We start from the raw sequence: 23,894 nt of genomic DNA on the forward strand, positions 1-23,894 counted from the left end.
CACACGTTTAATGTAAAATAAAAATGAAGTGTACAATAATCTTCTTTATGATTGGACTGGCAGAATGCGTTGAGAAAAGCAACCATGAGTTCATCTTAGGAGGATTGTTCAGTCCTTACACACATTCAGAGGTATACGATTCCAACTGGAAACATGGACAACCAAAAGAAAAATGCATTAATTTTCAGATTTCAGATTTTCTAGCCTCTATGGCAGTACAGTTTGCTGTCGAAGACATAAACAAGAACGGATCTCTTCCTATTGTTCTAAAATACCAAGACATACATCATTGCGGATCGGAAGTGGCAAGTGTTGAAGGAATGCTCGAACTTCTAGAAACAAATCCAAAGGTTATAGTTGCAGGAGAGATATCTCAAAATTTTGTTCTAATTGGCCAGCTAGCTGCCTTATACAACATACCCATTATTGCTCCCTTTTCTACGAGTGATACCTTTTCTAAATATATGGATACCTATCAAACTACTTTCCGAACTATTCCAAGTGATGGTCATCAGGCTAATGCACTGGCCAAATTGGCTTCTCGTTTTGATTGGAAATGGATCGGGGCTGTTGGAATTGACGATGAATATGGCCGAAACGGACTCGATGAAGTTGTACGGATAATCAAACAAAACGGAGGATGTATTGCATTCCATGTGTACATTCGAGAGACCAATTTCCTCCACGATATCGCCAATTTGTTTGACACAATGAATAATAAAACAATGAATTTGGAGGTTGTTTACTTGTTCACGACATCAAATATGGATATTCATAAATTTTTTGAGAAAGCTGATGAGCATAATGTTAAACGTAAGATTTGCTTATAATTATACTGAAATTATCTGTATTTTGGTATCATACTCGTTTTCGTTATTATCACAAAATGTTGCAACAAACTATATGCCTAATTATGTAATTCCTTATATTTATTTATCTTTTTATTTCGTAATACCATAATAATCTTCTAATTATGCATAGCAAATATATATCATAGGCCTACTTAACCAAAAAAACAAAAAGAAACTAAGAAAGTATCATACAGAAAAATAAACATATATATATATTATGTGAAGAAGTTTGTTATAACATTTTATATCCTCAGCGTGTGTTTGGATTGCATCAGAAGCTTGGATAGACACCTCAGCTGAGTTCTATCGCTATAATTCCGTAGCATCGATAATAGGAGTTGGTATTAAGCATACAGTTTTACGAAACCTGTTGAAATATACTTCCGCGTGTGATGCTTATAAAAGGAATAACAATACGTTATCTACTGAAGATTTACGGGAATGGTTATGTACAATTCATTCCTTAAACAAGACATGTGACCTCTGTTTAGAAGACTTTCCAGAAGATCAAGATGTGAATGAATTGATTGATTCAAATCATTTCTTTCGTTATTTTTCACATACGTCATATTTGGCTATACAAGCAATTGCAACGGCGCTGAAAGATGTTGCAGCTTGCACAGAGGATACAGCAATACTTGATCTGGGATGTCCTGATATTACCAATCTATCATCATGGCAGCTAATGCTTTATCTACAAAATGCAAATTTTACGGACAACCATGGCAACTTTTTCCAGTTTACAAACAACCGTGACCTCCGACCATCTTACATTTACAGAAATACTAAAATAAAGGCAGGGCGTCCTGAATTAGTAACTGTCGGTTTTTATGGAATAGATACAGACAACAGAATTATATTTGATTTAAATGATACTGCTATAAGCTGGAGCAGCCTTGGAGGACAGGTAAAGAGTTATAGCAACTCACTTCTACTACTTCTCTTCTTGCTTTATATTATCTCGTACTCGTCGTTTGCTTTTTTTTTTATTTGATTGTTTTCTGGAGTACAACCATTATAACTTTGCCTTCTTTTGTCTAGCAAGAAACGAAACTATTGTTATACTGTTATACTACTGTTTATTGTTATAGCCAAACAGTAAATAATTTACCTTTAATGTTTACATTTTTAATACTAGAAACCAAGAGGCAGGTGTAGTTCTGATTGTTCTCCCGGGGAACAGACTGTAGGTGGTTCTAAAGAGAGTTATGCTTGCTGTTTTTTATGTATCCCTTGTCCACCAAATACAATTTCGACAACCATTAGTAAGTTACTGTGTTTTTTGTTTTTTTTTATTGAAACAATCATCACCCTTGTGCTATTGAAAACCTATGAATTGTGTTACTTTTTCAGATTCGCCTAGTTGTTCCGAGTGCTTAAACCAAACCTATGCAAACCATGCACAAACTGACTGCATACCAAAGAAACTAGGCGTAATACATTATAATAGCAGTGCCGGTGTAGCATTAGTTTTGTTCAGTTGTAGCGGTAGTGTAGCATCAGTTATAATAGGAGTTGTATTTTACTACAAACGAGAAACTCCTTTGATTAAGGCATCGAGTATATCTCATAGCTTAGCTTTAGTCGTAGCAATCGCTTTGAGTTTCCAGACAGTGTTCTTTTATGTTGGAGAACCAAACGATATTACCTGCATATTCAAATCCATTGTCGACCGAGTTCATCTGACATTTGTGATTAGTATCTTCTGTGCCAAGCTATGCATAATTGATAGAGTGTTTAAATCAAATGTGATAGATATCTCAAAGAAAGTTAAACACACAACATGGGTTGCTGTAGTTGCGTTAACAATCACGCATCTCATTTTCAACATCATCTACCAATGTGTAGATCCGAGTAAAGCAGAACAAGATTTATCTTACATTCGTACAATGCCGATTTACTGCACAATGTCAACGTCAACATTTCTAACAGTAGCAATATTCCATTTTTTATTGTCTGCTGCCTGCTTTATCTTTTCATTTCGCGCGCGATTTTTGCCAAAACGATTCCAAGATACCCGTCTGCTCTGGTTCATTATGTTCACAATGTGTCTTTTGCTCTTTCTTTCAATTCCCGCGCATTTCATACCAGCGTCCGATTTAAGCAGACAAACCATTGACGCCATGTTTTTACTGCTTTTTAACTATTTCATCCTAATGGCGTACCATTCCATCAAAATTTACATTACAATATTTAAACCTGTTGTAAATACTAGGCAATATTTTATGCAAAGATTTCGCAAAAAGAATGCCACCAAAACTAAACAGAACTAGCATTAGGCCTATGCCTATGTATAGTGACCAAAAATATTTAAAGACCAAAAACACTTGCACTTCTTGCATACTCAAAATAATGGATAAATGTAGGCTTATAGTAACAAAAAATAAATAATTCGGGCATACGTAGAATTTGACGGTGTGGCGTTATAGTTTCTGTGTAATGTACCGTAATTCACAACTAGCATTATGCGTCATATTATTTAAAGATGTATTGTCCCCCAAACAAATGAAAAATGAAGATTAATAAAATCAGACTTTGAATACGCCATTTTGTAATTTTAACAAAGTTAATCACTTCCGTAGAAAAAAAACCCGAAAAAATAATGTTTTCAGTTAAAAAATGACAAAATAAATGGTTAAACTCAACCAAAAACCCATTGGCTGGCAGCCAATTTGACTATTTTTTGCTTTAAATTACAGTTTTTTCAGGTAAATAATTTTTTTTTCGGCCCAATGTTTGGTCAAAGTGAATAACTATTATGCGACATTATAATGGCATATTCAACAAAAAAATGTAAAGAAAATATTTTTTCAGGGGGACAATACATCTTTAAAAGACAAAAAAAGAAATTGTATTGTAATAGTAAAAACACTTGCACTTGCATATACTCAAAATAATCGATACAATATGCAGTAATGAACAAAATAATAATTCGGGCGTAATTAGAATGGTCGATGGTGTGGCAGTCATTGCTTCACTCAGTTTTTTAATATTGTGGTTTTAGAAATTGTTTTATACTACACTAGATTTATAAAGCGCTTTTCCAAAAAAAAAAAAGACCAAAGCGCTGTACAATAATTAGAGCAGTAGCCTATACAAGGACAAATAGAACATCTAAATTATTTCTTAAGGAAAAGAAAACTGTTTAACAATTTCTTAAAACATTGGAGCTATACGCACATTAATAGGTAAATTATTCCATAACTTATAGGTCCAATGACAGAAAATGATTTATCACCAAATAGTCTAGTTTTAATGTGATAGGCCATGTCAGGACAATTGAAATAACGCCTTGTGGCGCTAACTAAAACCGAAAATAGAATACTCACAAGCAAAGTAACGAATAAAATACCGTAACTAATCTATGAGCATTAGTTTCGAGTTTAGTAATGTGGGCCTTCTATAATTGAAGTTGAATTTCTATCCAATTCTACAGCTGCAAAGTGTAGACGCAATGTTTTTACTATTTTTTAACTATTTCATCTTAATGGCGTATCATTCAATCAAAATTTACATCATAATCTTTAGGCCTAAACCTGTTGTAAATACTAGGCTACATTTTAAAAATGTCGATAATACGAGAAATATAAACGTCTATATCATGAACTATTGAATTGTTTTGCTCAAATCATATGAAAGAAAATGAATGGGGAAAATCAGAATAACATTTGAATATATAGGCCTATATATAAGAAAGATGTATAATATAATTGTATTGATGAAGATGAAATGAATAAAAGTTAACGCCAAAAAAGAATTTCACAAAGTATAAAAACTGCTAGCATACAACATAAAACTTTATATGCTTCTATTTAATAATAAATCTTGCAACTTCTGTAACGAGCTTTTGTCTACTTTAATCATTGATAGTTGGCGACTCCTGTCTGTAATAATACAACGTCATGAACGCATAAAACAACCATACTAAACCTTTTTTACTTAATAAAATATAGTAATAATTGTATAGTAATAATATATTTTTGTTCAGTACTATCAAAGTAAACCTGTTAAATTCTGTGTTTTTTAATTTTTAATTTATTTAATTTTAATTTTATTCCACAATTACAGGATGCCTTGAAGAGTATATGATGAGTTTGTGACAGTGGCTCTGTGTGAACTAGTACACCCCTACCCCTTAATGTAAATTAAATAGGCCTACTAATTAATGAAGAGTATTAATTACTATATCATCTGTTAAGTTACCGCTCGTCTGTGTAATTTGGCCTTTACTATCATCTGTTTTTATTCACACCTACCTGCTTTACTGTAACAGAAATCGATAGATACATTTCGATTGTCATGTTCTTTTCAAAATAAACGAAGCTTTAAGAAATTGATAATTTCCGCTTTTTATTGGATTTAGTCGTATCATGCACCGGAAGGAATGATGAGAATTAATCACCAATTAATGTAACGTCACTCATGCGTACCAAACCACATCAGATGACTTGAATCTAACAGAGATGATAATGACCAAATTATAAACAAACAAGTCTACAGTAAATTTACTATGTTGATACCCTTAACATGCATTTGCCATTTAAGAAGTATCCAGCTAATACGCCTAGCTGGGCCTGTCCCAACGATGGGGGAACTGGTGGTCATATTAGGAGTGGAGTTGTGGCTTGGTGGTTATGATGCAAGGGTCCTGGGTTCAAGTCCCGTCACATGTCAGGATTTTTTCTAAGGACAAAATTACAACTCCACTCCCAAAGACTTGTAATAAGACTTGTGTATAATATGTTTGTCTTGTGAACCTCTGAGGGTCCCTAATAATCAGCAATTGCTGGATGGATTAAATATGGTGTAAAAAAAAATATATATACTGTAACTGTATATATAAATTTTAGTGACTTCATTTTGATGCCTGGAAGATTATTATATACTTTATAGAATACAAAACGCTATTGGTCTCAGCACAACCCCCTTTGACGATTCACTTTGAATCGGTGGCACTCAATATTTACCAAAAAACAGAACAGAACATATTGAGAAAAAGAAAACATGAATTAACTTAAGCGGACTAAACAAAACTATAAAACTCAATTTTTTTATAATTTCACCCATAATATACCGTTTCAAATCTATGTGGTGGCGCTATAGCAACTTTTTGCAGAGAGAGACAAGAAGAAAAGACAACAACCAGAGTCCTGTCCTCCGCCGAGTCGCTTCCCGCGCGCTTTATGCTTTAGTTGAAAATCATCCAGTATTGTTTCGATTTGTTTGTTTATTAATACAAATTAAAATAAAGGTAATAACCTTTATTTTGAGACATAATATGAAGTATAATATAGGCCTACTCTCTAGGCTAGCTCTAGGCCTAGAGTAGAGGGTTGGGTAGGCTCCTCCTGGCCTAGCCTAGCTACCAGAGAGTATCACCAGACTAGGCTTTAGCCTTTGTCAGGCGACTTTGTTAGATTTCTATATTATAGGCCTAGACTAGTGTAAGCCTAGTAGTAGTAGTACCTTAGGTAGGGCCTAGTCCAGACCTAGTATTCTATGATGCTATTATTTATTCACCATCAACAGTCCTATTATTATCATCAATAATATTGCTATTGTTTTATTGGTTTATTTTTAGGGTAATTATGCCAGCATTACGTGGGAAAACCGCCAAGCTAATTCCAGACGACCAGTCTTCAACTCAAGGATCTGAATATTTACAATCTACAACCAGTTCACAGTAATAATACATTTCTTTTTTTCTACTATTGCTACTATCCTCGACTTCAAGCTTTATTTGTTTTCTCTTTTTTATCATTAATTACTCTAGGTGCGAATGTTGTTTTCATTTTGTAAAGAGTTTTGACTGATCTGATTTACATTTGAAGAATGAATCTTTCTAATTTTATTTACTGCTTTTTTTTTTTATTAAAGTGGAGACCATTCAGATGAAAGTGACAATGAAGACGGATCAAGAATAAAGAAAAAGCCAGTGCGAGGCCAGGTGAGGATTTATAATTTGAAAATGGAGTCTTTTTCTTAAGCATTAAACATTTGTAATAATAATAGTTATTTTACTATGAATATTTAATTTTCAAATGTTTATTGAACGTATTTCAGCCTGCAAAACGAGGAAGAGGACGAGGTCGTCAAAAAGCAGAGACTGAGTCAATTGCCAGTAACGAACCTGTCACTTTGTTTGAGATTGTACGTCAAGGAAAAGGAGGAGCAGCAGTGAGTAGTATTATGGTGTATCATCAGTTAAAATTGTGAAAGGCTACAGTTGAAAATATCTAAAAAATTATTTATTAAAAGACAGGAATTATACAAAAGGCTACAGAAAACACCATTTTTTTAACAAATATTAACACGAGAAAATGAAATACTTGTTTTCATAAAGTAATGAAAATCTAATAAATTTACTTTTATAGACAATTGTAGATGATTGGATTGAAACTTACAAGACAAATCGTGATACAGCTTTGCTGGACTTGATCAACTTTATCATACAGAGTTCAGGCTGTAAAGGAGTTGTTACCACTGATATGTACGCCACTCTAGAACATAGTGATATCATTAGGCGCATGACTGAAGAATTTGATGAGGTAACTAATGCACAGGCGATTTTAAACACATTTTTTCTAACCAATTAAAGATGTATTGTCCCCCTGAAAAAAATAAATGTTAACATTTTTTTTAATATTCAATTTTAATGTCCCAGTTATCCATTTGACCAAAAATGTGATTAAAAAAAATTTATTTACCTGAAAAAAACTGTAATTTAAAGCAACACAATTTAACCATTTATTTTGTCTTTTTCTAAGTGAAAACATTGGGGTTTTTTTTTTCTAAGGAAGTGATTAACTTTAATTAAAAGTACAAATAACCTATTCAAAGTCTGATTTAATTAATTATCATTTTTCATGTTTTTGGGGAACAATACATCTTTAATAACTTAATTAAAAATAGGCTTACAGTGTTGCAGCTCCTTGTTATGGTACACCCTTTCAATGGTTATCCTTTTCTAAGTAATAACCACTCATCTTAAAAACTCATCTTTTTGACGAGGCTTATACACAGTCATAATTCTTTCCATTTTAAATTCACAATTTTATTGTGTGTTTAATCTGAGGTAATGCATACTATAAACATTCAAATGGTGCGCTCTAGATATCTTTATTATTATTTTTAACTCATGAAAGTGACCCTTATCCATACTCACTGTGTACTATATCTACTTTTTTTTAACAGGAAAGTGGAGACTACCCACTGATAATGACGGGTATAATGTATAAGAAGTTTAAGACCAACTTTTGTGACTTCATTAGTGTTTTGGTTCGACAATGTCAATATAGTATCTTATATGATCAGTACATGATGGATAACATCATTTCACTTTTAACTGGTCTGAGTGACTCTCAGGTTCGTGCTTTTCGACACACCAGTACCTTAGCAGGTGAGACTACACGTTTATGTCTTGTCAGTTGTTTAGGTAATATCAACTGACTCCAGTTATGTGTTCTTTGTTCTTACATTGTTTTCAAAGTTGTTTGTTGGTACCTGTTACTGTACCATGCTTTCTGGAATTTCACCCTCTTAATTTGCTCACATTTGTTATCGAAATAAACTTTACTTTGAATGAATGATTATTGTAGCCATCCATTCTGTGAATATTTCTTTTGTAAATTTGTATTCAAATTAATACTTTGTAAGCTTACCTCTTACTGTAATTAAACATCTATCATAAAGCTCTACTATCAAACTTTATGTGACAAAAAATACGGACATGATGTCATATCACTACCATATTTAAGCATATCACTACCATATTTGGGTACATCACACTTTTTTTTTCACATAAAGTTTGATAGTGTAGACAGAGCTTACATATTTAAAAATACTGTTTGTTTTTCAGCTATGAAGCTAATGACAGCGTTGGTGAATGTTGCACTTAATCTAAGTGTAAATCTTGATAACACACAAAGACAGCATGATGCAGAACGTCAAAAACAGACCTCAAAACGAGCAAGTGAGAGAATTGAAATGTTACTTGGCAAACGTCAGGAGATTATTGAAAACATTGAAGAAATTCAACAAATGATGAATAATATCTTTAAAGGAATCTTTGTACACCGATACAGGTAATTTTATATTGGTAAAGTCTACATTATCTACTTGTCATTTTACTTAATAGGAAAACAAAATTGTTAGCAAAGTGCTGTGAACACCTTTCTGCTGGTCCCCTGTGTTTCAGAATGCAGATTTAGTAACTTAAACATAAATGATGTGCATTGTAGACTGTAAAAATTACATGAAATTGATCAACACAAAGTATGGCAGATAGACCACACATTTTACTAATTTCCATTTGTTTTTAATAGGGACACACAGCCAGAGATAAGAGCGATATGCATGGGTGAGATTGGTGTCTGGATGAAGAATTACAGTGAGATGTTCCTGAGTGATAGCTACCTGAAGTATGTTGGTTGGACTCTTCATGATAAAGTAAATATTACAATCTTGTATTTTGAAATAAGTACAGTCTTTTAAGATATTACATTCTTGACACCCCTCCTTTGAGCTGCTGCATTATTCCAAACAACTGTTTATTTGATAGTAAATTTTAAAAATTTATTTAAGTTGTGCTCCCAAAAAACTGCCAAAATTTTGCATTGCCTATAAAAGTTAATTATTTTAAATTTTTCCCATTTATGCAGCCAAAACTTAATTTGCCCACAACAAAGAAGAAACAGGCATTCTTTCTTCTTTAGAAATAGAGAACATTAAATTGTTTATTCAAATTGTTTTAATTTTTTTTATAATATTTATTAATTTAAAGGTTGGAGATGTGAGGTTGAAATGTTTAGTCGGCCTTCAGAATCTATACCTTGTGAGTGACTTGGCTTTAAAACTTGAACTCTTCACAAATCGGTTCAAAGACAGAATTGTGGCGATGACACTTGATAAGGAGACTGATGTTGCTGTACAGGCCATCAAGGTTGTCACTCTCATCTTAAAGTAAGTAACAATACTCAGATTTAAGTAAAGACTTTGTTTGGCACATGATTATGTAATAAGCAGCTAAGCATGAATGTCCAATATTAAGTCTTTGAAAACTGACTCGAAAAAAAATTATTTACCTGAAAAAATGTAATTTAAAGCAAAAAATACTTAAATTGTCTGTCAGACAATGGTTTTTGCTTAAAATTAACCGTTTCCTTACTTCTTACTGCAAAATGGCCTACAGTATTTAAAGTCTGATTTTATTAATCTTCATTTTTCATGAGGACAATACATCATTTCTTGAATCAACTCAATTGTTTTTATGTAGGTTTAATGAGGATATCTTATCGGCTGAAGATTGTGAAAATGTTTATCAACTTGTGTACTCAGCAAGTAGAGCTGTAGCACAGGCTGCAGGAGAGTTCCTTAATGAGAGACTATTCAAGCGAGATGATACAGAGACAGGAAAATCCAAAAGGGCTGCTAGTAAAAGACGTAGTGCCAATGCACCGCTTATCAAGGATCTCGTCCAGTTCTTTATAGAGAGTGAGGTACGGTGTAGTAATACAGAAGGTCTCATAGTATAGAGACGAATAAGATTGTTAAAATATTATGAAATAGCATTATTGGGCAATAGTTGAATAGAGTCTTATCAGATAAGGATTATAAACCGTAGGTCCAGTGTACACATCTGGCTCATGTGCACTTTTAAAGAACCTAGTACTGGTTCACACAGCCACTTTCATGGACAGACGGATGATCTTCTATTCTAAGTCCACAGTGCCATGAGCAATTATCGTTTGAATGGTACTACATGAATTATTTCTGGTTATTATATATTAATCAATTCCCTCTTTTTCCGTAGCTTCATGAGCATGCTGCATATCTTGTAGATGCATTATGGGAAGTGAACGAGATGGTGAAAGATTGGGATTGTATGACTGAGCTACTCCTTGAGGAACCAGGACGAGGGGAGGAACGTAAGTACACTGCACATAACACATCTTGATTGTCCTATTTGCTAAGCTTTACCCTACTCGCACTTTATTGGTACTTGGCAAGATTGATCAAGGTCAACGTATAAAGCTCTGTCTACATTATCAAACTTTATGTGACAAAAAAATGTGATGTGCCCATAAATGGAGATGATGATGACTGCCATATTTAAGCATATCACTACCATATTTGGGCACAACTCACTTTTTTGGTCAACATTTTTGGTTTTTATTATTTACATAGGAAACAAATTGATTAATTGGGTTAATAAAGTTTGAGCTTTACTTTCAAAGGGTACTAAAATGAATTATTTTTCAGCACTTGATGATCGACAAGAAACAGCGCTGATTGAAATCATGGTTTGCGCTGTCCGACAAGCAGCTCAGGGTCATGCGCCCGTAGGTCGAGGGTCATCCAAGAAGATTTTGTCAGCAAAAGAGAAGAAAGCTGTGCAAGACGACAAGATGAAGTTATCGGAGCATTTCATTGTCAAATTGCCAGATCTTCTTTCAAAAGTATGTTGCATCTTTTTTTTTTAAAGATTTAAGTCCCATTTACACTTACTTAGTCCGGCACATACCCGAACCTATATGATTAGATTCCTCCATAACTTCCTATCTGCCATTGTGACAGCCAGTTCCTCTCTCTGCATAACAGTATCCATCTCTAGTACATCAATGTATGTGAGTGCTGGTCTTCCTTGTTTTGCAAGCCCATGTAATACAGATTAGGCCTAAAATAACAATAATTTGTTGGCTGCCACATCAGAACATCTGCAATTTGATTGTTGTTTATTGCAGTGTCCAGCAAAATGTCAGTCTTCTTATTATTGTTTCTGTTCTATATTTTCAAATATATGAAAACTTTAATGATATTCTATAATTATAAAAATATATAGTGTATAATGATATCACTAAAATTATTAATATATTCTTCTCTTGTAGTATGGTATAGATTCTGATAAAGTAGCAAACCTACTGGAGATCCCACAACACTTTGATGTTGAGATCTATACAACAAGTAGACTGGAAAAGCACTTGGATTCACTCCTACGACAGATGAGAGATATAGTGGAGAAGCATACAGAAACTGAAGTATGTCAATTAATATGTTTTCAAAGTCTATGGTCACACCATATGTATAGTAACTCAAGAATGAGATATACACAACATAGTCAATGCAGCACTTACAAGTTCTTTTTCATACACATGTACAATTTTACACACATGACCACCCACTTAATTTCTCAACTGGAAGATGAAGTAACAATTGTGCTCAAGTTTTTTAAATCCTTATTCATTTTGTACAATTTATGTAATCTTTAGTTATTTATTTTTCAAATTACCAACATTAGATTATGTTATTACCAACTTATAAGTATTATTGGTATTTATTGAAATTCAAAATCCAAATTATTAGAACAAAAAATGCTGAATTGAGTTCTAATTTACATTAAAAACATCAACAGGTAAAATAAATATATTAATAAATATTACCAACTTATTGCAGGTTCTTGATGCTTGTTCTAAGACATATGAGAGTTTGCTTTGTGACCAATACAACACCACACCAAAGGTTGAGGTTGCTAGAACAACGCTGTTTGATAGTCTTGCAGAAAGACTCACAAGAAGCTATGAGAGTTTTGAAGCAGTAAGTGTTTTGAGATCTCACAACTAACATGTCAACAATTTGTTTATTGGAAGTAAAAAAATGTATCAATGCAAATAAATTCTAATATAATACATCAGTTTATAATTCTATAACGATCGTTAAATAGTGCGTACTATTGCACACCAAGTTACCCACAATCGTCCAATCAAATGATAGGAATTTATTTAGGTAATTAAGATTAATCAACCCCTAAGTGCAAAATATACTTTATTATTTTAACAATATGTTGTGTAAGAAATTGTCTTATTTGTTTATGTAATGTCCTTTCTGTTTTATGTGTAAAGGGTAGCCATAAAACAACCTTTGCTCTTTTGTATTTCCCCACCCCCCCCCCCCTTTTTTTTTTGGTCATCTTTATTTTAACCATTTATCTCATCAAATAATCTTTGCAATTTGGAAAATAAATTGAATCTTGAATTGTATCTTGAATATACTAAACTGGATGAGGTGAATTGAGTGATTTACTTTCATTTACAGTAACATTATCATTATGATTTATGTGTATTTTGTTTAGACTGACGAACCACATGATAATGTTATCTACGCTTTGTCATCAAGTCTCAAAAGAATTACAACATTTTATAGGTAACTTTTTTTGTAATATTCATATATAAATAAATAAATTTATCTGGTTCCGAATTCAATAACAACAAAAAAGTAATAATTTCCAGGCCATATATAAACTTTTTTATCCATTTAAGCACTGTAGTATTGTAGCTAATGAATGCTTTGTGTGAAATCATTCAGGGTTATAGGATTACTGTAGTATCACTAGTTTTAATACTTTATGGTATTTTAACTTGCTTTTTAGAGTTGTTTTAATTCTTATAATGGTGTTGTACATGTATGTACTACGCCTATGAGCAATCATTGATTTGATATATGGCGCATTATATATGCTTTTATTATTATTGTCTTTGAAACACTGTCTGTGTAGAAGGATATAAAGAAATCAAATATTTGTAGAAATTAAAATCATATTTTTTTTGTAGTTCTTATAGTTTTTTTGTATGTATTTGTTTACTTAGCTGTCATGACCTAACCGGATGGAATTTGTATGAGATGATATTTTTACTGATCAAGCAAGCTCCTAAGCGTGGTGACGTACCAGAAGACATCTACGCCTCATCCATTGCGTGTGCACATTATGCTATAATGTGGTATGTTAATAAGCTAGATGACAAGAACCCCGACCAAGTAAGTCATAGCTTTTCCAATATATTTAGTATCACCTTAATAATTTACATTGTTTCAAGATTTGGAACTACTACAATATATAATAGTTATTGTCCTAGCTTGTCCATGCAACAAGACCACTCGTTATTTTTATGTGAATTGTTCCTTTTTATTGTTTGAATGTTTGCCTGGCGAAATCAAATGTTGATATAAAGTTACACCACGTATATTTAGTTCTGAGAGAAACTGAACAGTTCTTTTCAACAATTGTTCCTTTTTATTGTGCTTAATGTATGATAGATCATGATATCATAATATTTTTAATTTGTCTTCAGGATGAGATCAACAGACTCAAGAAGCGGGTAACTGAACTGATACACTTCTGCGCTATTCTTCTTATTGATCGAAATGAGACCATTAAACAGGAGGCTTTCACCACAATTGGTGACCTTCTGGTTGTGTTTAGTAAGCAACTAGGCTCTGATCTAACTTACAGCTCATTGATCTATGTGGCCAATGAAAACCTTCAACTTCGGATCGCAGATTTTATTCAGGAAGAAGTATTTGTAGAAGAAGATGATGATGGTAAGCTCTTAGGCCTTTCTACACTATCAAAAAATGTGATGTGCCCATATATGGACATAATGATATAATATCACTACTGTACCATATTTGGGAATATCACTAAGGTCGGAGGTCACCATAAGTCAATATAATCATAATAAATTTTAAAATTGTTCTCAGCAATATCTATAGTATTTTTACATGTGGATTGATGGTTGTAATCTTAATATTTATGTGTATTTTATTGTTACCTGTTTTTGATGTTGTATTGTTTTAAGTTTCAAACATGTAAGTGGCGTAAATTATCGCTGTTGGTTTTATTTATTTCAATAAGATTTTACGAGGGTGGTCCATCCAGCCGAAGCTGATCATTTGGGACCCTCACAAAAATACAATATGACAAGACATAAAACATGTAACAATAAAATTAAAATAAATATTATGAATAAAATATTGTTTTCAGATGACGATGATGAAGGTGATGATTCACACAAGATTGAAGTTCTTCATAAACGTAGAAACCTTTTGGCTTCATTCTGTAAACTTATTGTGTTCAATATCATTGACATGCGAAATGCTGCTGGCATATTTAAACACTATATGAAGGTGTGTTGCAACATTATTATTTTTATATTTAATATATCTCTATATTAAAGGAAAGGAACACCCTGGGCTAAATGTGCCACTGTGCTTATAGATAAATATAATAAAAACATGATTACAATGGTTCAAGGTACAATAGTAAGCAATTTAGTTAAAAAATAGACTTTTAAACGACAACATATCAGAAATTGAACAGCGCCATTTTGACAGGTTAAGAGCAATTATGTGACGTCAGATTAGGTGGACGCATTCAAGCAAATCCAAGCATCCATCGTCTTAGTACAGTATTTCAATATGGAAGTGCGGGATATAACCATAAATAAAATCAATTAAATAGCCTAACATACCTAATATTTTCGGAATATGGCTTGGAGTTTTTATAATTCAGAAAATTTGGAACCAGAATATACAGAAAGAGAGTTAGTTTTGCGTCGTGCTGATGACGAAAAAAGAAGAGAAGAAGAACATTCTCGAGCATAACAAGCCGTCGAAGAATGGTGTACTTGCGGCCAGTGTATCTGTACTGTATGCCTTACTAGGCCTAGAACTCGTGTTAAACGAAAATAAAGTAGAAACTGCATCGTCAACCAACAGCCTCCGTTTGGAAGGTTTGCCAGTTAATTCCCCTACCAAATCCCGTTTGAAACAGCTAGGCAATAAAAGTAACAATAGATTAACAATAGCTGAAAGATTTACGAATTGGCTTGCAGAAGAAAAGATCGATCGAAGGTTTGTTTACCAAGTCAGCGCATGCTCATACCGTGTCATCGCCGTCCTGCATGACCGCATGTCGCGTTATTAGCCAATCATATTAGCGGATTTGCTTAGCCAATAGAAGCGCCGAATGCAACCGCGAATCTTAAAATTTTCGTCGGCCGTATCTGACGTCACAAACAGGCTGTCATGAGCACAAGATGGCGATTTTCAAATGTATTGAAAACAGCTTTAAAATCATGTTTACTAGAAAACTACAAATCCGATTTAAACATAAATTGTTCTGAATATTAAGTTGGTAGGGTTACTTTTATAATAGTTAGGTAAGATATTAGGGTGTTCCTTTCCTTTAAAATCCAAAGGCAATGACAATCTTGTGTATTATCAGTGGGTGTATATCAGTGGCTGGATCTCAATGGAGATAAGCAAAAAGCTAATCAATACTAGCCCAGTGCAAGTCATTTGTATTAAACAAACCAAAGATGTATTGTGATGTACTAAGTGAAGTATTATTGTATCTTAATTTCAGTATTATAATGATTACGGTGACATTATCAAATTGACATTGGCCAAATCAAGAGAGATCAACAAAATAAGCTGTGCAAAAACACTGGGACTTAGCCTCAGTCAGGTAATATTTATTAGTTATTGTCTGTTTAAACACCAGTATACCATGTACTTTTTTCTTTCTTGTTAATTCTGCGACAGTGAATCCTTATTTAGCAATTGATTATATAATATTGTTGTTTTCTTCATGTATAATGTTAGTAAAGCTATGTACTATAATATTAGTTTAAATTATTTATCAGTTATTCCTTGAAATGAGGGAAATGGAATATGGACAGGAAGGCAAAGCTGTCAACCAGATGAATGCTATCAAAGAGCTGGCACGAAGATTCTCTCTTACATTTGGACTTGACCAGATCAAGACAAGAGATGCTGTTGCAGCCTTGCACAAGTAAGTATCTACTCATTAAGTTACTTAGTTAAGTTCCAGTATTTGTCAAGATTCTCTTTACAAAGATAACTTTATCATTATTTGCATTTAGATTGTTTGGTGATAGTCTTTCAAAATCAATGTTATCGACCACCATCAGTATTTGACTATCTGGATGTGAACAAATAATTTATAATGAAATTTTGTTTTTAATGCTTTTTTATAGAGAGGGTATAATGTTCAGTTTAACTCCTCTAGAAGACCGCCAAAATCCAGGAGGACCACCCCCAAATATTGGGTACCTGGACGTTCTCAGTGAATTTACAACTAAGCTTATGAAGCTGGATAAAAAGACTGTGTATGTATAGTAACTTGTTTTTATTAAATTTACTATTACAATAAAAGGTTACAAAAATGGAAACAATGGATCTTAAAGTTTACTTATTTCATTATTTCGGCAGACTGGTCTATCTTGACCGCCAGCTACGTCCAGAAATGTTAGAAAATACAGGGGATGAATGGTCAGCATTGAGAGCATACCGAAACAGCCTGATGCAGGGTGGGGATACTAGTTCTGATGTAAGTCGTCCACCACGCCCTCCTAAGCGCCCAAAACCTGGTATCAAAAGAAAGATGGCATTGTCTGGTGGTAAGTCTTAACTAGGTGTCTTTAAGTTAAGTTTTAAATAAGTCAAAGTTGATTTTGTTAAAAAAGGCACTACACACATCTCACTTAACTCATTCCTATAACCTTTTGGTTATTCGCTGTTAGTGGTCAATTATTGTAACAACTCATGTTTTTAGTGACTGATGATACAGAAAGTCGATGGGTTTCAAAAGAGGACCAGCCTCATGCAACACGTAGTGGGTGGAAGCGCAGGAGAACGGCAGATGAGGAAATTAGTCAAGGGTAAGCATAACATTTGTAATAATTGGACATGAGTTGATAAAACTAATAGAAAGATAAGAGGTAAAGATAAAGGTCCCGTATTCAATTCTCAACATAGCTGTTAGGAGCTCATTTTACTAAGCCTCGGCATTATGTGGTAGGGTGGCCAGTTCTTTTCCACGCTGCCTTAGTATTTTTTAAAAGAGAAAATGAATTGTTTGAATGATATACATGACATATACTGTATTCTAAAACAGGACTAGCATGAGTGATGAAGCCACCACCAACTCCTCATCTCAATTGTCATGGATTAGACCTAGAAAGAAACAAGTGAAAGCTAGACTTAGTTATAGTACTAGAACCAGTAGCAGCTTTGGGTACTTAGTAGTTACATGTTACTTTAACAATCTTTTCTCTTTTACATTTTCCAATAATTTGTTATGGAACATTTTTTATTTCAGATTCAGTTGAATTTGTTTATATGAGTTGGTTACATTTAATATTCTGTTACAATGAATTATCACTTTTCTTTAAAGATGTATTGTCCCCCAAAAACATGAAAATGAAAATTATTTATATCAGACTTTGAATATGTTATTTTGTAGTTTTAATAAAGTTAATCACTTCCGTAGAAAAAAAACCGAAAAAAATAATGTTTTCACTTATAAAATAACATAATAAATGGTTAAATTCAAACAAAATCTATTGGCTGGCAGCCAATTTGACCATTTTTTACTTTAAATTACATATTTTTCAGGTAAATAAATTGTTTTTAAATCCAATTTTTGGTCAAAGTGGATAACTATTATGTGACATTAAAATGGCATATTCAAAAAAAAAAAATTAAAGAATTAATTTTTCAGGGGGACAATACATCTTTAAATCTTGTTTATAAGTTTACAACATTTTGTTTTGTTTACATTTCATTTTACAACTTACCTGTTTGCCTTCTTCATCATCAAACTCGCATAAGTTCATCCAAGGTTTTATGTGTATGGATCGCTAGAAAAGTGATTTTCGTGGGTTTTTGTTTAGATTTTGAAGTTTTTAGATTTGCAGATAAGTTTTCCTTTAGTTTTCCACAAGCACCTTGAGTAACAAATCATATTATTATCTAGCTGTTACCAAAATGTTGTTGTCTGTTTGCATAATGCAGTACTTCAGATGTCTCTTCTAATTCTTCAGTTTTATTGTTAACCAATATTCATAGAATATTTATTTAAAAAGTTTTTCTTTTGTTGATTTTATGTTGGAATCATTGTTCAATTTCTTATTTATATGTATATGTAGGTTAAGTTGTATTTTTACTAATTTACTAATAACTGTTTTTTAAACCTAAAGCTTTGTCTACACTATCAAACTTTATGTATCAAAAAAATGTGATGAGCCCATATATGGACATGATGGGTTCATCACACTTTTGTTGTCAAACTAGTTTGATAGTGTAGACAGAGCTTAACATTTAACAAAATATCTTATTTTTCTTTGGATAAGTTTGTAAAATAAGTGCTTGATTGTATATATGTTATAATTTGCAGAAAGCAACAACATCAACAAGAAGAAGAGAGTGAGGAAGAAAGTAATGATGAAGAGGAAGAATTCCAAGAAGGTCAAGCCATCAGAGTATTGGTTAGTGGTAGTCACATTTAACAATATTAATAATACATTTATAATATTGTGATCATTAAATATTGGAGTGGAGTTGTGACTTGGTGGTTATGATGCTTGGCTACCAATCCAAGGTTCAAGTCCTGAAATGTGTTTTTTTTATGACAAATTACAACTCAACTCCCAAAGACTTGTAATAAGACTTTGCTTATGTAGAGTATCTTGTGTATATGTTTGCCTTGTGAACGGAATTGCCACCAAGAATAGTGAATGAATTCGTTTATGGTTGTCCTGGGCAATTTGCCTAAATATATAAAAAAACAAATATCAAATATTGATTGATAATTATAGAATAGCTTATTGGTTAACATGTTTGTCTTCCAATCCCCATGGTCCAGAGTGTTAAATACTGACCTAGTGCTAGAGTGCCGTTTCTACTCCAGTCCCTACGAGATTTAGTTTATCCATCCTGTACTTACTGTTGAATGTGTTGAAATTTTAAATTAACTTTAAAACAAACATAATGGATTAATTTGTTAAGTTAGTTTCTTATAGATAGCAATGTATAATAATCTTTTCAACAGGCACCACAAGCTAGAAGCACACCAAAATCTCCAGTTGTCATTAGTAGCCACCATAAATCTTCCAAACGCAGGAGCCAGAGTAGATCAGGCAGGCAGGTAGACCCTGTTGGCCTGTCAGGCTTTGCCCGCAGGAGCCAGAGTAGATCAGGCCAGGTAGACCCTGTTGGCCTGTCAGGCTTTGCCCGCAGGAGCCAGAGTAGATCAGGCCAGGTAGACCCTGTTGGCCTGTCTGGCTTTGCCCAAATATTTGAGGCTAGAGACAGCCAGGCTATAGCAGATAGGCTCAATAAGTTTAGAATAGATGAACACAGTCAGGCTAGTAGTAGTGGTTCCCGAAGTACCGACTCAGATTTCCAGCCTTTGCAGAAACGTATCAAACATACGTCGAGGCAACTTAGGGGAAATCTTAGAAGAAGTAAAAGAAGCATTCTTCCTGATGCCTTCCCGGAAGATACTCCGTTTATTGATGAAGATACTGACCCCAGCCAGTAGTCAGGTAGCTAGGAGGATAGCTATGATTATGTTATTACTAACATTGTTTTATTACTGACCCCAGCCAGTAGTCAGGTAGCTAGGAGGAGAGCTATAATTATGTTATTACTAACATTGTTTTATTAGCTAGGAGGATAGCTATAAATATGTTATTACTAACATTGTTTTATTACTGACCCCAGCCAGTAGTCAGGTAGCTAGGAGGAGAGCTATAATTATGTTATTACTAACATTGTTTTATTACTGACCCCAGCCAGTAGTCGGGTAGCTAGGAGGATAGCTATAATTATGTTATTACTAACATTGTTTTATTAGCTAGGAGGATAGCTATAATTATGTTATTACTAACATTGTTTTACCAAAATTATATTTGGTGTTATGTTGGTTCTCTTTGTTGGTTGGATTAGGAACTTTTTTTTTTTTTCGCTATATGAAATGTGACATTATTGATAAATTATTAACTGTATCCTTTTATTAACAATATTAAGAGTTTTGATTTATAGTTATGTTATGTTATACATGCAATACCTTTTCACAATAACACCATATATGATCAAGTATAATCTCACCCCAGACCCAATCCATTTTTAATGCAATCTCCAATGTTGTACCTAGGCCTCTGGGCTATACTTGGTCATATACAGTAATGTTGTACCTAGGCCTCTGGGCTATACTTGGTCATATACAGTAATGCTTTCATTATTTGTACTCTTGTTTTCACTTCTGTTTTCACATTAAATACCAATACAATATTTGTCAACGTTTTTGTTCATTTTAGGAAAGTTCTTGATTCATTTTAATCTTAAAATAAACACTCTTTTAATTTGTTTGTTACAGGAGGATATGCAGATGGGGTTCTAAATACTGCATTTTAAGACCTTCTTAAGGCATGTCAGAGGATGATGTCAACCTCAACTCATACATTCACACACACGGTGCAAGTCTTCAGTAAAATATAATACTTTTTAGCTTGGTATGAATATATTTGAATTGATCCAACGTTCATGATAAATCTTTGGCTGTCTAAAAACTTGAGATACACGACTACTCTACAGTATCTCTTGCTGTTTAGTAGAAGGTGCCATCGTTTTAAACAAAATGACAGCAATTCACTTCATCTGTGTCTGAACACACTCTTAAACTGAAAATGGTTTTCTTGTTGATGTTTCTATGTAAGTAAAGTAAGGCATGCTTGATAATGTTGGTCATTTTTATACTATTTTTAAAGTAATGGATGTACATTATGTGTTTTGTATAGAACTGTTAAACAGCTGTTTTAGCATTTGTTGTAACCCAATTGTGGGACCTTTTTGATACAGTACCTGTTTATAATCACAGCCTATATTTGGCATTCACAAAGACCAGTGTATAGTGATTAATGTATGTAATTAGATAGTTGATTGTTTTCAGCTCTTGTAGTAATTATTATAGAAAAAAAATTGTAAAGTAAGTAAGCTGTTTAATTATGGAAATGCCCGGCTACCTACAGAAGAAAAAAATTAAATTTTTCATAAGCTGCTTTAAGTTGTTTACAATTTTGCAAGTTCATATTTTAAAAATTCTTGATAGATTTCACCATTTTAACAGTATTATTCCTCTGCTCTATAGAAATGTATGATAGAGTTAAGAATACTAAATCCACCTGTTATGTTAATTTGCTCTTAATTGTAACTGTACATGTTTTATGTAATGATTTCCAATGTTGTAAAATAGAAATAAACTTTATAAAAGTAATTTTATTTTGCATCTAAATTTATCAATCATCGTTTAATACTGCTACTGTACTTTTGCACCTACAGAGCTTTTTCAGGTTTTAACCACTGATCAGCACTGTGGAGTAGTGCCACTATTTCTAAGCCTATAAGTATATTTATTGGCTTAAGAAGTAATCTACCGGATACGTCAAAATGTTTGTACATAAATCTCATAAGTAAACCTTGTCAGACCCGTGTGCAAATTTGTCGTTTAACTTTGCCGATTCCTTGATGAGACGCTTTTTCTTTGCATCATCAAAACGATTAACATGTAGATCAACTTCACGATTAAATGGTCTACGTTCATTAGCTGTCCCTTCTTCTTCCTTAAATAATAAGAAACTTAGTTAATTCATATCGTGCTCAATTTGAGGGAGTTAAGCTAAATTTACCGAACTATAGTACATATGTAATGCAATGGTATTATACGAACCTGTTTGCGTTTGAGGTCTTTTTGGTGCATATCAACAAGAGATACACCTCTCTTTTGTGAATTGTATGATGAGATTCTGTCCTCAATTTCTAGATCCCTGTTTGATTTCTCTTTTGATTTTTCTTGTTTTGTTGTTGAATCAGGATGTGCCCTGGAAGCAGCCTTGTTTTGTGCTTCCTGTAGGTCAAAGTTCATAATTTATTAAAACAACCCACTCAAAGAATAAAAGAAAAATATCTGGTCCGGACGGAACCTATTAGTTTTTACTTACTATCTTTCTGCGCTCACGGTCTGCTGGAGTCTCGGTCCAGCCGGATCTATCTTGTTTAGAGGGCGCTGCCTTTTTTCTGAATGTACGTGGTCCAAGACCAAAGTTCTTTCCATAGTCTGGAAGTTCCATCATCCATGTTTCTCTTTCAACTTTTTCTTGTACCTAACATTTAAGAATATACTTACTGGTTAGATAGACCTTGAGAAAGGAAACGGTATTTATTTTTTAGGACTAAGGGTCATGTTTGTCATGTCTTTGTATTTTATTAGGTGCTCCAATATGCATTGGTTAGTAGTGTCAAATTGTAACTGTACTACATTCCATATTGTCTGCATTTCAATAAGTCGCCCATACTTACATTTCCAGTCAATTTATTTTTCATGGCTTCTGCCCGTGCTTCAATATCACTGGCAACGGAGCTCCTGTTGACCTCCAGACCTGTAGCTGGCATTGGGCCAATAATGTCATCTTCATCACCATCATCATCACCCGTATCTTCGCATACATTAGTACTTGCTATAAATCCAGGTGGCAGAGCAGGACCATAGGACATATCACTAGATGGCACAGTATTAACAGGTTCTGAAGTTTTTATAATTGATGTAGATGATGTGATTTCATCCTGCCGTGTACCTTCATCAATTTTATTGGGAGTTGATTTACTTATTACGTCTGGCAAGACTGGTCCAATAGTGTCATTTGTGTTATCATCCTCAAATCTTTCGGGTGAATCTACCAAGGATAAAAACAAATTCATAATTGTTGTGACATTAACAGATGAGGAATGGGCAATTTTCTATCAGCACAGACAGTCAACAATGTATGGAATGCCTTCTTATTCAATTGACATAATAAATAATGGTCAACACAACTGTTTTCTTTAATTCTGTTCAGCACACACAGGTATATTTAGTGACTCCAGCTAATAATAATAGTACTTCTTTGCTAGGCTACCCAGCTACTAGGAGGCAGTACACAGCATAGGCCTACTACTACTAGGCGCAGCTAGGCTTATTTTGGTTGGCTTTTTAGCCTGCGGCGCCGGCTTAGCTTCATCATACTTAATATTATTATTTACCATTACATACACCACCACCGAAACCAGGTGGTAGTGACGGCCCGATCATTTGTTCGGACATTATCCTAAAACACTATTTCTAATTAGAAAGTCATTATTTTAGTAGATTCTATATAGATGACCGACTTCGGCTTCGACTTTCTTTTGTTTACGTTTTTTCGTGCTTCTGCCCTCTAGAGTTCTCAATCTGCATCCTCTCCTCCTCCTCCCCTGTCAATCATGATCGATGAACCATGTAGCACAGCCATTCCATTTTACAGCGGGTAATCATTGTTATTAGAGAATTGACGTGATATTATTTGATTAATGTTTTTTATTTATGACAAT

General features: G+C 33.5%; 3 protein-coding genes across 6 annotated transcripts; 2 read left to right on the plus strand and 1 right to left on the minus strand.

The window, feature by feature from the left end:
* The first annotated feature begins 23 nt into the window (after positions 1-23).
* LOC144842475 (extracellular calcium-sensing receptor-like) lies at positions 24-4,951 on the plus strand. The gene is made up of 5 exons (XM_078698921.1): positions 24-813; positions 1,106-1,758; positions 1,990-2,116; positions 2,205-2,735; positions 4,920-4,951. Exons 1-5 carry the CDS (start codon positions 24-26, stop codon positions 4,949-4,951), a joined length of 2,133 nt encoding a protein of 710 aa, XP_078555047.1.
* A 1,015-nt stretch (positions 4,952-5,966) lies between these two features.
* Positions 5,967-21,709, plus strand: LOC144842819 (cohesin subunit SA-2-like). Of its 4 annotated transcripts, XM_078699365.1 has the most exons (28): positions 5,967-6,102; positions 6,433-6,534; positions 6,729-6,798; positions 6,915-7,028; positions 7,226-7,399; positions 8,046-8,250; positions 8,710-8,935; positions 9,176-9,299; positions 9,634-9,812; positions 10,126-10,348; positions 10,663-10,777; positions 11,112-11,308; positions 11,738-11,887; positions 12,303-12,443; positions 12,979-13,049; positions 13,493-13,661; positions 13,976-14,225; positions 14,668-14,810; positions 16,051-16,152; positions 16,331-16,479; positions 16,685-16,816; positions 16,920-17,107; positions 17,263-17,368; positions 17,605-17,724; positions 18,886-18,976; positions 19,540-19,627; positions 19,745-20,035; positions 20,869-21,709. In XM_078699365.1, the coding sequence occupies exons 2-27, from the start codon at positions 6,440-6,442 to the stop codon at positions 20,029-20,031; spliced, it is 3,909 nt and encodes a 1,302-aa protein (XP_078555491.1). In that variant the 5' UTR covers positions 5,967-6,102; positions 6,433-6,439; the 3' UTR covers positions 20,032-20,035; positions 20,869-21,709. The 4 variants fall into 4 exon arrangements, with proteins under 4 accessions (XP_078555491.1, XP_078555493.1, XP_078555494.1 ...); XM_078699367.1 differs by lacking the exon at positions 17,605-17,724 and having other exon boundaries at positions 20,869-21,708; XM_078699368.1 differs by lacking the exons at positions 19,540-19,627; positions 19,745-20,035 and having other exon boundaries at positions 20,869-21,708.
* A 38-nt stretch (positions 21,710-21,747) lies between these two features.
* On the minus strand, positions 21,748-23,740 carry LOC144842822 (GPALPP motifs-containing protein 1-like). The gene is made up of 5 exons (XM_078699372.1): positions 23,568-23,740; positions 22,848-23,221; positions 22,490-22,651; positions 22,219-22,395; positions 21,748-22,111 (listed from the first exon to the last, which is right to left on the minus strand). The coding sequence occupies exons 1-5, from the start codon at positions 23,626-23,628 to the stop codon at positions 21,956-21,958; spliced, it is 930 nt and encodes a 309-aa protein (XP_078555498.1). The 5' UTR covers positions 23,629-23,740; the 3' UTR covers positions 21,748-21,955.
* Positions 23,741-23,894: the final 154 nt, after the last annotated feature.

This window comes from Antedon bifida, chromosome 5 (genome assembly GCF_963402885.1).
Source record: "Antedon bifida chromosome 5, ecAntBifi1.1, whole genome shotgun sequence".
Taxonomy (NCBI): Eukaryota; Metazoa; Echinodermata; class Crinoidea; order Comatulida; family Antedonidae; genus Antedon; species Antedon bifida.

Coding starts and splice junctions, on each gene's coding strand:
- LOC144842822 (XM_078699372.1), bottom strand. CDS start 23,628: ATGTCCGAACAAATGATCGGGCCGTCACTACCACCTGGTTTCGGTGGT. Junction 22,652..22,847: donor AAAATAAATTGACTGGAAAT/GTAAGTATGGGC, acceptor CTTAAATGTTAG/GTACAAGAAAAAGTTGAAAG. Junction 22,112..22,218: donor AAGACCTCAAACGCAAACAG/GTTCGTATAATA, acceptor TTATTATTTAAG/GAAGAAGAAGGGACAGCTAA.
- LOC144842475 (XM_078698921.1), top strand. CDS start 24: ATGAAGTGTACAATAATCTTCTTTATGATTGGACTGGCAGAATGCGTT. Junction 814..1,105: donor TGATGAGCATAATGTTAAAC/GTAAGATTTGCT, acceptor TTATATCCTCAG/CGTGTGTTTGGATTGCATCA. Junction 2,736..4,919: donor ACAAGATTTATCTTACATTC/GTACAATGCCGA, acceptor CCACAATTACAG/GATGCCTTGAAGAGTATATG.
- LOC144842819 (XM_078699365.1), top strand. CDS start 6,440: ATGCCAGCATTACGTGGGAAAACCGCCAAGCTAATTCCAGACGACCAG. Junction 7,029..7,225: donor AAGGAAAAGGAGGAGCAGCA/GTGAGTAGTATT, acceptor TTACTTTTATAG/ACAATTGTAGATGATTGGAT. Junction 16,817..16,919: donor AAGCTGGATAAAAAGACTGT/GTATGTATAGTA, acceptor TTATTTCGGCAG/ACTGGTCTATCTTGACCGCC.